General features: G+C 41.6%; 1 protein-coding gene and 1 long non-coding RNA gene across 5 annotated transcripts in view; one reads left to right on the plus strand and one right to left on the minus strand.

The window, feature by feature from the left end:
• The first annotated feature begins 6,185 nt into the window (after window positions 1-6,185).
• Window positions 6,186-12,493, plus strand: rabggtb (Rab geranylgeranyltransferase subunit beta). Of its 2 annotated transcripts, XM_086090329.1 has the most exons (9): window positions 6,193-6,429; window positions 6,753-6,860; window positions 7,833-8,030; window positions 8,108-8,213; window positions 9,617-9,669; window positions 9,758-9,868; window positions 9,936-10,061; window positions 11,437-11,586; window positions 11,653-12,493. In XM_086090329.1, the coding sequence occupies exons 1-9, from the start codon at window positions 6,427-6,429 to the stop codon at window positions 11,791-11,793; spliced, it is 996 nt and encodes a 331-aa protein (XP_085946455.1). In that variant the 5' UTR covers window positions 6,193-6,426; the 3' UTR covers window positions 11,794-12,493. The 2 variants fall into 2 exon arrangements, with proteins under 2 accessions (XP_085947114.1, XP_085946455.1); XM_086090988.1 differs by lacking the exon at window positions 9,936-10,061 and having other exon boundaries at window positions 6,186-6,429.
• Window positions 11,172-12,558, minus strand: part of LOC147180235 (uncharacterized) — a 44,399-nt gene continuing 43,012 nt past the window's right edge. For all 3 annotated transcript variants that reach the window (XR_015097256.1, XR_015097215.1, XR_015097189.1), the window contains exon 4: window positions 11,172-11,697. This is a non-coding gene — a long non-coding RNA (uncharacterized LOC147180235). The remainder of the gene's footprint in view (window positions 11,698-12,558) is intronic.

Consider the following 12,558-nt stretch of genomic DNA (forward strand, 5'->3'; position numbering starts at 1 on the left):
GCTTGTAGGTGGAGTTTAGAATTGGTCAAATTCTCCCGCGCAGACTAACCGTCCTATCAGACTAACTCTCGTACCACACACAACCTTTATTTATTTCCTTCCATTTTTAAACAATACAGTGAGTTTAGTGGAACGTAACAGCCATTTCAAACTGATTTGAGTAAATCAAAAATTTCCCCACAAATGCATTATCGGCAACAAAATGTTCCAAGATGGCCGAGGAAGTCGACGCTTACTACCGAGCAGAGCCAAGTTTAGTTACATAAAATGGTAAAAACATCGTATCAATTCAGACTTTTCAAAGTTTTTTCAGTTTTTGAGTTGAGGAAGCGCTGACTTTGGCAAGTCAAGTAGCAAAATGTCGAACCGCGACGGCAAAAGATCGAGCTCTTCCAGAACGAAGCTACAGCTAACGGCTAATGCTAACAACGCGCTGATTGACAACTGCCACGATTATACGACTGCTCCGAGGACGGAGGAATTGGCGGACGACTTTCCATATCAACCCGTCTCAGCCGAAGAACGAATCTTTTGAACGGTTCTTTTGAATTAACTGATTCTAAAGATTCAGTTCACTTAAAAGAAGTGTCATGCCCATCACTAGATGGCGGTGTTTTCACAGTTTTGCATTGGTGAAGACGCAATTTCCTTCTTGCCTTCAATTAAAAAAAGGAACACTGAATTTAACCTGCTCTCATTTCCACAAAATCAAAATAGCACGGAGTTCCTCTCCAGTTTTCAAATAAATTGGAGGGGAGTTGTAGGGTGAAGACGGTGTTTCCACCCCCCCCCCCCCCCCCCAAAGTGTGTTATGTGCCCTATATGTCTATAAAAGTATTGTGCAAACCTAGTGCAGAGAGTTAAGAGGAGCGACCAGCAGGGCTCCCCCCAACCGGGTGGGGGCAGGAGGCGCACCCGCCCACCAAACCCCCACCCACCCCACTGGGACCCCGGCGGGCATATGGGACCAGCCCGGCGGGGCGATAGGGCTCGCCCCGCGGATCCTGGGGCCCGCCCGAGGCGCCAGGACGCCCACCGGAGCGGGGCGGGCACAACACCAAACCCCACCCACGCCCCCGGAGCGCCGAGACCCGGGCCACGGATGGAGCCCCCGGACCAGGGGAGGGGAAGGAAGGCGTACCGGGGAGGGGGAAGGGAGCGGTGAAGGGGACGACAAGAAGGGCAAGGGGGCAGCGGCAGGGCCGCAGAGAGAGGGGGAGAGGAGGAGGAAGGGTGACGAGGGAGAAGGGACAGGGAGGCGGAGGACGGGCGGGGAAAGGCGAGGAGGGAGAGGAAGTGGGAGGTGAGAGGGAAACCACGGGGCACCCCGGCGGCCCACAGGCCCCGAACTGCGTCGCCGGGCCCAGAGCGACGGACCGCGCCGGAGACCAGGGAACGGCCAAGACGCAGCCGCCACCCAGCAGCCAACAGAGGGGCAGACCCGCCCACGCCCAGCCAGGGGGGGGCAGCACCTATAGAATGAACCCACTGGCATGCCGTGAATCCGAATATTAACCCTTAGTGCCCATCGGAGGTGAATCCGCTCGATCCTGTTGGCAGCAGCCGGGTTCCTGACTATAGAAACACAACCATTAGTTACAAATTGCCAAATACAGAAACATCAATGTAAGTTCTCACGCTGCGGTGGCTCTCGCTAACAGGCAGAATTAAGTAACCAGGTTTAGGTTAAAAAATTCTATATACGTAGACCATGTTTCTTTAAATTTTGACATTTAGTTTTTATTTGAGGCAGATATTTTTTCCATTAAGATGTGATTTATGAGGAGGTTCGACCATTGGTCGATATTCAGAGTTTGTTTATTTTTCCAGTTAACAAGAATTATTTTTTTTTGCGATAGTAAGGGTTACAAGTGTAGATTGAAATTGTTTATGTGGTAAGTCAATTGTTGTTAAGTCACCGAGCAAACAAGTTTGGAGAGAACGGCAGAACGGGATCCCACAGTCCAAGACAGCGGAAAGTTTTTCTTAGACTTTAGTCCAGAAACACATAACCGGAGTACATAACCATAAAGCATGAAAATAAGTGTCTGTAGTGTTTTGTAAACACTGGAGACAAATGTCGGAGTCTGAGAGTCCCATTTTCTTCATCATATATTGAGTAATGTATGTTCTGTGAATCATTTTATATTGGATAAGTTGTAAATTTGTGTGTTTTGTCATTTTAAAAACGTTTTCACAAACTTGAATCCAAAAGTCCGATTCCGGCGCTATAGACAAGTCTGTTTCCCATTTCGAGATGCGTAAAGACGTTTTATCAGTATATGAAAGTAACTTATATATTTTTTTAGAGTTTTTTTGTTGTTGTCGGAGAAAGCTTGGTAATATCTTTAGCTAAAACAGGCGGTTGGCGCGTACCCCGAAGTGTTGGAATTTGTTTCTTTATCATACTTTTAACTTGCAAATAATGTAAAAAGTTTCCGTTTTTTATTTTGTATTTTTGGAGCAAGGATGTATATGATATAAACATATTATCTGAGAAGAGATGGTGCAGATGTGTCATTCATTTCTGCTCCCACACATTCAAATAAAACGATTGGTTGTTAATTTGAAAGTCGGGGTTACGCCATACGGGAGAAAGCCCGCTGGGCTCCACTTGGGCTTTTGTCATTTCTAGTGCCTTCCACCAGGCAGTCAGGGTGGCGGAAATCATTGGGTTTTTAAAGCAGTTATGTCGCTTAATCGATGTTGTAATAAAGAGTAAATCTAGGAGTCTGAGGTTATTACAATCCACCTGTTCGAGTTCCAGCCAACAGTTAGTATCTCTGTTGGGTTGTGCCCAGAAAATAATATATTGTAGCTGGTTGGCTATATAATAGTGCATAAAATTTGGTGCCTCTAGACCTCCTTTGGATTTATTTTTCTGAAGAGTAGTCAGACTAATCTTTGCTTTTTTTTATTCCAGTAAAGTTGAGTCCAACAACTGGAACCAGTTAGCCGTAGGTTTAAATGGAATCATTGAGAATTATTTTTTTATTTTGGGTAAAACTTTAATTTTAATGGTGGCTCCAAGTCACTATAAATGCTATCCAGAAGTGGAGTAAAGTTTAAATGAATTAAATCGGTTAATTTAGGTGAGATTTTTATGCCTAAGTATTTTAAATGACCTTTCGGAAATGAGTAGTGTGGGTCCTGGCTTGCAGGGTTCCTTGAATTTTCTGTAATAGGTAGAAGTGTTGATTTTGTCCAGTTAATAGAATAGTCTGATAACTGTGAGAATTTAGTTATTAAGTTAAATACTTCCCCTAACGAAATGGCAGGCTTTTCTAAATAAAGTAAAATATCATCGGCATATAGATTACTTTTATGTTCTGTTACCCCAGAGTGAATTCCTTGAATCCTTCTTTCCTGGCGTATGGCTAATGCAAGCGGTTCAATAAATATTGCAAATAATAAAGGCGACGGTGGGCATCCCTGTCTTGTGCCTCTGTAGAGTAAAACTCTTAGATATAATCCCATTAGTAGTAACAGTAGCTTTAGGAGAATCATATAATACTGACACCCAGTGAATAAATGACTTCCCAAAGCCAAATGTATTTAAAACAGCAAAGAGGAAGGACCAGTTAACTTTGTCGAAAGCTTTTTCTGCATCCAATGATATAATAACTGCCTTTTTATCAAATACCGCTGTCACATGCTAATAAGGTTAAAGAGCCTCCTAATATTATTAGTAGAGTGACGATCTTTAATAAAGCCTGTCTGGTCGCTATGAATGATTGTCGGGATTACTGTTTCTAATCTAGATGTAAAAGCCTTAGTGATCATTTTAATATCAGTGTTAATTAGTGAAATCGGACGGTAACTTGATGGAAGGGTGGGGTCTTTTTCTGGCTTTAATAAAAGTTGAATTGCTGCTGTATTCATGTGTGGGCGTATGTGACCATTAGGTTTAATTTCTGTTACTACTCTTAAGAATAGTGGAGCAAGCATTGACCAGAAGTGCTTTAAAAATATAGCCGGATAACCGTCCGGGCCGGGTGCTTTGCCATTTGGCATACTATCTCGAGCACTGTACAACTCGTTTACAGTAAGTGGCGCATCGAACATATCTTTATATTCAGAAGTTAACTGAGGTATACTTAAGCTACTGAGGAATGCCTCAATATGCTCTGGGTTAGGCTTGTTAGTTTCTGAGTATAGGTTGTGATAATAGTTATAAAAAAATTGATTAATTTCTTCTGGTGATTGTGTACATTCACCAGTTGTCCCTTTAATAGCCGTTATAAGCGATTTTTCCCGATTACGTTGAAGTTGGTTTGCAAGAAATTGACTTGATTTGTTATTATATTCAAAGTTGTTGTATCTCAATTGTTGTATTATAAACTTTTTAGTTAGCATATTGTCTAACTGTATTTTTGTATTTTGTAAGTCAGTCCATATTTGGTTATTTGGGTTTATTGCGTACTCATCCGTCAGTTGTTTAATTTTATCTTCCAAGTCTTTTTCTAATTGTTGATCCTGTTTCTTTTTATAAGATGAATATGATATCGTTTTACCTCTAATTACTACTTTCCCAGCTTCCCAGAGAAGAGATGGAGATAAGTCTGGAGAGTCATTTATTTCCAAAAAGTCACTCTTTTCTTATAATTTTGTCAAACTCTGCGTCGTTTAGCAGTGAGATGTTAAAACAACATGTCGGTGGTGGTTTAAAGGTATAATCAACTTGTAGGGAAAGGGAGACTGGCGCGTGGTCGCTAATAATAATAGGATGTGTTTTTGTAACTGTTTTATCAGCAATATAATTATTTGTAAGAAAAAAAATTCATTCTTGAAAAAGAAGGTAAATTCCTTCTTATTTGGGTTTTTAAGTCTCCAGCTGTCGACGAGGCCAAAGTCATCCATAAATTCCGCTATTACTTTTGTAGATTGTAATCGCCTTACGCATGTTGTTTTATTAGAACGATCCATTAATGGATTTAAGACTGTGTTAAAGTCTCCTCCAATAATAATCGTAGAGTTCGCTGCTAATTCAAACAGCTGAGATAAAAATTCATGGAAAAAGGCCGGATCATCATTATTAGGGGCATATAAATAACCAAATGTATATATTTTATTAAATATAGTCACCTGAATAATAATGTATCGGCCCTCTGGGTCTGTTATTGTATTATTTAGAGTAAAGAGTAAATTGTTATTATGAGTATACAGACTCGTCTTTGTCTACTGTTATAAGGCGCAGAGTACGCTTGGCTAAAATTCTTATCAATAAGTAATTTTTCTTCAGATTTTTGTAGGTGGGTTTCTTGTAGGAGGCAAATATCTTGCTTTTAATTTTAAGAGATGGTGTAAAGTTTTTATTCTTTTTGCCTGTGAGCGAGCGCCACAAACATTCCAGGAAACCAGAACTCATTTATGCATACAAACAATATAAACTCAGTCTTATAATATATATCTGTATAGGCCATTTGTCAATACTGGCATGTTATAGGATAGAATCAAAGTGGTTCGGTGATTTATGTAATTTGTGTAAAATATGAGGTAACGCGTAAGTAAATAAAACAGTGCAAAAACGAGTAGGGAGGTGAAAGTGAAGGAAATTAGCAGGGGATTAAACATAACAATACACCAGTAACCTAAGCGAGATTTTTTTTGTTTAAATATACTTTAGATATAGTTGTGTATTAATATGATATTTATAATATAGCCTAAACATAATGAGTATTCATATTTTTGGTTTTTATAACCACATATACAGTATATGTATACATCTAATAATCAAACTAATGCCAATTAGAACAGCCAGGAAGTGCAATTGGGCTTCCGGAATAGTTGGCCATCGATATTTAACTTATCGACGGCTATCGTCGTCCGTTTACGCTCCTGCCTATTTTTGTTTCATTTTAGGAAACAGCAACTTTCGCCGCTCATTGGTCATTCATTCCAAATGAGGTCCCTTTAAGCTCCCGTCCTTTACTTTTTACAAATTCTTTCTGTTTAAAATGCTCGAACTTGGCGATAATACGGGCTCCAAGCCGATGTACCCGTGAAAAGAAAAGTTATTTAGCGTCTCCTGAGGAATTTTGAACGACGTCGTCATCCTTTTTTTTTTTTATCTCAACCTTCAACATCCGGGCATTTCCGATATTTCCGCAATGCAACGCTCCCTTTTACACGGTGAAAACAAACGTCGTATTGTATTGCTTTTGCCAGTGACTCGTAGCATACAAACCAGGCAGATTGTTATAGCAGGCAAACGACATTCCATCACATAACAATCACAGCGCATTCATTCGTGCGTGTGTGGCTGTGCCTCAAATGCGACTGTTACAGCTGCACTTCGCCCTCCAAGCTGCAAGTGGCAGAAAAGAGTCTTCAGCCTTTTCCGCCTATCTGTCAGACTGTCACTGTTGTTGACAATCATCGAAGAAGAACAGGCAGACGAAGTATGACCATGCGTCAGATTTCGGCATGGTAAACAGCTTTTATCGGTCTATCCTGTTGTAAAGTTGTAATGGCAACGTGTAGCTAAAGTGAATAAATGCGTCGGCATTGCTCAAATACGGGCCTCGTCAAGAGAAATTTGACCCTGCAGCTAAAAATAGGTAGCATTTGAGCTAGCATGTAATGGTAGCATAATTCACCCTTTATGTTTTTGTACGCCGCCTCAATTCAGCATTATAACGCGAATTTCCATTCAGCTTTTACATCGAAATGCTCGAGCTCGACATGTTTATCCTTAAGCGGTGCTGTACTTTTAAATACTTTTTCCGCCCCCTCGTGTGTTTTAACCTCAGGGTACTCATGTGAAAGACGTCTTCATTAGCCCCGACGCGCCCCAAATTCTCCTGCTGGACAAACATGCGGACTACATCGCTGCTTACGGCGCCAAAAAGGACGACTATGTGAGTGTTCAGCGCCATTCGTGTCACAAGAAGTGCGCCACAAAAGATGCACAGTTTAAATCGAATCTACTATTTGAAATGAGGGTCTTGAGCCCGCGTTAGGACTTGGATGGGGTTTGCATTCTCATTTCCTGTCATTTCAATTCGTTTTCAGATTCAAATGAAGGATTTGAATAAGCATCGCAATGCAAATAGTTGTACATTGTGGCTTTTAAGGTATCAAATCAGGGCTGAAGTTTCAATAAAGGCTTAATTAGCGTTTGGAATTATGGTTTCAAACAAGTGTAAAGGTTATGAATTAGGGTTTGAAGGCAGGGCCTCTGATTAGGGTTTCGAAACGCAGTTAGGGTTCCAAGCAAAAAGTGGAGTTTCAATAAAGCGTTCGTGTTTCGAACTGAGATTTTAAACCAGTTAGGAGTTCAAATGAAGGTTTCATGTCATGTTTGAGGTTTCAAATGAGGGCTTTTCCTAGTTTCTATAAAAACGTTTCCAATTTCAAATTAGGTCTCAAACCAGGATTAGGGTTTCAAAGGGTAGGGTTCAAAGCACAGTAACGGTTTTCAGGTTAAGGTTTCGAGACAGGATTGGTGGTTCAAATGAGGGCTTTAAGTAAGGTTTAGGGCATGGGTGTCAAACTCCGGTTCTCAAGGGCCGCAGTCCTGCAGGTGTCGGAGGTTCCCCTCTTCCAACGCAAGCGGATTCCAATCAACAGGATCGTTAGCCGGCTGATGAGCTGATCATATATCAGCTGTGTTGGAGAAGGGAAACATCCCAAATCTGCAGGTCTGCGGCCCTCGAGGACCGGAGTTCGACACCACTGGTTTCGGATATCAAATGAAGGCTTCCGTATTGGATCATTTTCCTTGTTGTTGGTCTTCCTGGCCACTAGAGGGCACATGTTTAAATGAGGTTGCGATCTATTTCCTTTATCAAATACATTTATATTTAATTTTTTTTTTTTAAAACCCGCAGGAATACACGCTGTCCGAGTACCTGCGCATGAGCGGCATCTACTGGGGTCTGACGGTGATGGACCTGATGTATCAGCTGCCGCGCATGAATCGCCAGGAGATCATCGACTTCATCGCAGCGTGTCAGCACGACTGCGGCGGTGTCGGCGCCAGCATCGGCCACGACCCGCACCTGCTCTACACGCTCAGCGCCGTGCAGGTGACGACAACGCGCGCGTCTCGCGGTCCCCGCCGGGCCTCAACTCTTTTTCTTCTTGTTGTCGTCGTCCTCGGCAGATTCTGTGCTTGTACGACAGCGTGGACGCGTTGGACGTGGACAAAATTGTGGAGTACGTCAAAGGGTTGCAGCAGGACGACGGATCGTTTGCAGGAGATAAATGGGGTACGCAACGGAATAAGATCAACAAAAATTAGCAAACTCACAGTTGGGCTTTGAACTCTTTGACTCCCAGCCATTTTCGCTGAAGCAACCTTTTTCGCTCCCGGCTGTTTTGCTGGATTTTGACTGATTTCGCAAGATCCACAGAATATTCTGTTCTATTGCCAAAACAACATGGAAGCTACCAAAAGAAGGATAAAAGTCTCTTCTTTCATCAGGAAAAAAAATCTGCATCCTGTTTTGTATCTGTTTCCGTTTTGCAGCAATTAGCATTAGCATCATTATTCACAAAGCTGTTGAACGACCTCTTCACCTCATAGGCTGCATCAAAGACTTTTGTATTCTTTAGCATAACATAAAAAACAAAACAATACAAAAACGAAAAAATACGTTTTTGGGACCATGGCAATATATAAAAATATGAATATAGAAAAATGTAACATTTTTGGGGAGCAAATGAGTTAAATTACGGTTTCAAGCCAAACTTAGCGTTTCAAGTAATTCCAGACAAAAAAGTGGCTCACGTTTTAAGACAAAAAGATTTTAAAATGAGGATTTCAAGACAGTGTTAAGGTTTTAAGAAAGAGTTGTGATTTTAAGTTAGCGGTTCAGAAAGTGTTGAAGGACAGGGTTAGGTTTTCAAATTAGGGTTTCAAGATGAGGTTAGATATTTTAGCTCATTTGCTCCCAAAAAATGTATAAATATGTTCTATTTTAAATATTACAATGCTCCCTAAGACATATTTATAAGTGTTTTAATGCTAGAGCATACAGAAGGCTTTAATGCAGCCTCTGAACTGGAGAGAATGCTTGAAGCAATGGTAGTTATTATAAAAACGGCCAGCAAGTGGCAGCAGAGTATAAGAGATCAGCCAGGGCCGAATTGCTGCAAAACGGAAACGGATAGAAATATACTTTTTTTCCTGATGAAAGAAGAGACTTTAATCTTTCTTTTGGTCGCTTCCATGTTTTTATAGCAATAGAACACAATATTGTGTGGGCCTTGCAAAATCGGTCCAAATCCAGTAAAACAGCCGGGAGCGAAGAGGGTTGCTTCAGTCAAAATGGCTGCGAGGGAATGAGTTAAGATGGAGTTTGTTTTAAGTGAGGGGTTCATGAAAAGGTTGGCGTTTTAGGAAAAGGTTAAGGTTGCAAGGCAGTGTTTAGGGTTTGACAGGGTTCGGGTTTCAAGAGAGGGGTACAGATTTCAAATGAGGCTTTTAAACCAAGCTTGTGTTTTCAAGTTTGGGGTTCAAGACAGAATTAGGGGTTCAAATTGAGGTTCCAAGAAAAGGTTCGATGCCGTTTGTCACGTGAATAAATGTGCTTTTGTTTTGTTGATGTCGTGACAATTTGGACCCTGCGGGAGCTTGTTGCGCCATTTTCACGTCTTCTTGCCTCCTCAGGAGAAATCGACACAAGGTTTTCCTTCTGTGCGGTGGCCACCCTTTCATTGCTGGTGCGTATTTTCAGTCTCAACTTCCTTCAGCCCGCCCGGGCGGGTCCTCATGCACAAAATGGCCGCCGTCTCTCTCCGCTCCCCAAAGGGCAAGATGGACGCCATCGACGTGGACAAGGCTGTGGAGTTCGTCTTGTCTTGTATGAACTTTGACGGCGGCTTCGGCTGCAGGCCCGGGTCCGAGTCTCACGCCGGTCAGGTAAGCGCCCCGTCGGCTCCGTGTTCAAGGAAGCGCTCGGTCATTCCGGAGTGTCCCGTTTCTGCAGATTTACTGCTGCACGGGCTTCCTGTCGCTGACGGGCCAGCTTCACCAGCTCAACGCCGACCTGCTGGGCTGGTGGCTCTGCGAGAGGCAGCTGCCGTCGGGCGGCCTCAACGGGAGGCCCGAGAAGGTTCCCGCCGCCGTCTCGCTCTCGCTCTCGCGTCATCGTCTGCTCGCAGAATTCTGCCTTTTCATCGTGCGCGCGAGAATGACTCCGTTGCTAATATTTTGCTGACTTTCCTTTAAGTAACGGCTCAAAATATTACAAACAGTTCTCGATTATAATAAACATAATGGTCAGCCTTTAACTCATTCGCTGCCAATGACGGCTTTTCACGTCAAAAATTCATTTGAACTATTTCTATTAGTTTCACATTTTTTTTCCACTTTTGTTAACAAGAGGATGAAAACCTAGAAAAAAATGTATTGTACATTTAGAACAGATGTAAAATTGGTGATTACTCTTGAGTTAACTATTGAAGTCATGCGATTAATTACAATTTTAAAAAAGTAATCCAGAGGCCCCTAATTAAAAAGAAAAAAAACTTAGTTTTTTTAAATTAGGGGCGTCAGACGATTACATTTTTTAAAATTATAATTAATCACATGACTTCAATAGTTAACTCTCGATTAATCACAAATTTTATATCTGTTTTTAATGTACAATATTTTTTTCCTCGGTTTTCGTGAATTCGTGAAATGTGAAACTAATAGCAATAGTTGAAATGATTTTTTGAATTTTCTCTCGCCATCAATGGCAGTTAATGAGTTCATGTCAGATGTCGTTTCAAGTTCGGAAACAACTTCAACTTTAAACCAAGGTTTATGGAGGCAGATTTTATAATGAAATCAAATAGCAAACTGATTGAACATAATGTAAGACACATTTAATCTATTTTATTAATAAAATAAATAGTACGCAAAACGTTAATTAAGAAAATGTTCATTTCAACTCAACTTTATCGATAAAGGAAAAGGACTTTAAAAACAACCGTGCTGCATACTGAGCATACAATACGTAAAAAATGACATGTAGAAAAACAGTTAAATCAATTAACAAGATAAACACAGAAGACACCATCAAAAAAAGTCAATTATTCAAGTCACTTTCTAAAAAATTGTGTTTGTCAATATTGAATAAATATATTCATAAAATCAAAAGTAAGAAAAAACATTTAGTAACTTAAAAAAAAGTTTTAATTGACTGTATAATTAATGAATTAACAAAATAATGTAAAGGTACTTTACTGATGTATTTTAAATCAAGTAAAGTAAAAAAAAACCTGACATATAATATTATGATTCAGTGACTGGTTCGCTCCAATGAGTTTGGAGGAGCACATTTTCAAAGAAATTAATAAAAGTGAAAATAAGAACGGGCATAAAAAAAATCTCATTTGAAAATGGAACACAGAAAAAGAAATATAAATGGAAATAAAAACAAGCAAAATATAAAAAACGAGCTTCAAAAAATCCTTCATACTGACCATCCACGTCGGTTTCAGCTTCCCGACGTGTGCTACTCGTGGTGGGTTCTGGCGTCCCTCCGGATCATCGGCAAGATCCAATGGATCGACAAGGACAAGCTGCGCACCTTCGTCCTGGCCTGCCAGGACGAGGAGACGGGAGGCTTCGCCGACCGGCCCGGAGACATGGTGAGCCGCGACGTCTCCGTGCGCCCGTCGGACGCCGCCTCAACGCCAAATCCTTCTTCCCGGCAGGTGGACCCGTTCCACACGCTGTTCGGCATCGCCGGCCTCTCGCTGCTGGGAGACGAGAAGATCAAGGCCGTGAACCCCGTGCTGTGCATGCCCGAGGACGTGCTGCAGCGGCTCGGGCTCAAGCCGGAGCTGCTCGGCTAGACGCCGGCGCAACTCGTCGTCGCTGAACATTCCTGTATGCGGAACGTACCCGACTTATGGAAGACTTGTTTCCATCCATGTCAACAAACGCCTCCCCTAAAATGGCGGACTTACGTGGTTACTCAAAAGGGAAGTCAATCCCCCCCAAATTCTTGACAATAATATCTTCTACGCAGCCCCACTCGTCCAAATACGGTTTTCTGGTCAATATTGCGTTGGTGGAATATGATTTAAGCAGCAAAATCAGGGGGCGGCCATTTTGCCACTTGCTGTCGGCTGAAGATGACATCAATGTTGCTCAGGTCTCGGGTAACGACCAATCACAGCTCAGCTATAAAACAAACAAGTGAGCTGTGATTGGTCGTTGCTCGAGCCCTCACCAACATTGATGTCATCTTCAGTCGACGGCATGTGACAAAATGGTGGCCCCATAGATGGACAAAAACGACTGGATTTTGCTTCATAACTCATATTGCACGAATGTAATATTAATCAGAATGTCAAGTTTAAATGAGTGAGGTGACATTTAACATATTATTGTCAAAAAATGTTTAAGGTTGACTTCCACTTTAATGGCGAAATATAACTTGACCGCTCCATTTGAGTTTGTCTTCTGTCCAAAAATCATTTAGTGTGAATATGCATATGTAACTTATTTGTTTGCTTTAGCAATAAATGTTCCAATGTGCTTCTCAATGCACCAGCAGATGGCACTGTTACTTTTGTGAACGCACCGCACACTCCTGCACTAAATCTATTACCTTT

Source organism: Leptonotus elevatus, chromosome 1 (assembly GCF_054856555.1).
Source record: "Leptonotus elevatus isolate MCC_2025b chromosome 1, RoL_Lele_1.0, whole genome shotgun sequence".
Classification (NCBI taxonomy): domain Eukaryota; kingdom Metazoa; phylum Chordata; class Actinopteri; order Syngnathiformes; family Syngnathidae; genus Leptonotus; species Leptonotus elevatus.

Coding starts and splice junctions, on each gene's coding strand:
- rabggtb (XM_086090329.1), top strand. Junction 6,861..7,832: donor GCGCCAAAAAGGACGACTAT/GTGAGTGTTCAG, acceptor TAAAACCCGCAG/GAATACACGCTGTCCGAGTA. Junction 11,587..11,652: donor CCGACCGGCCCGGAGACATG/GTGAGCCGCGAC, acceptor TCTTCCCGGCAG/GTGGACCCGTTCCACACGCT.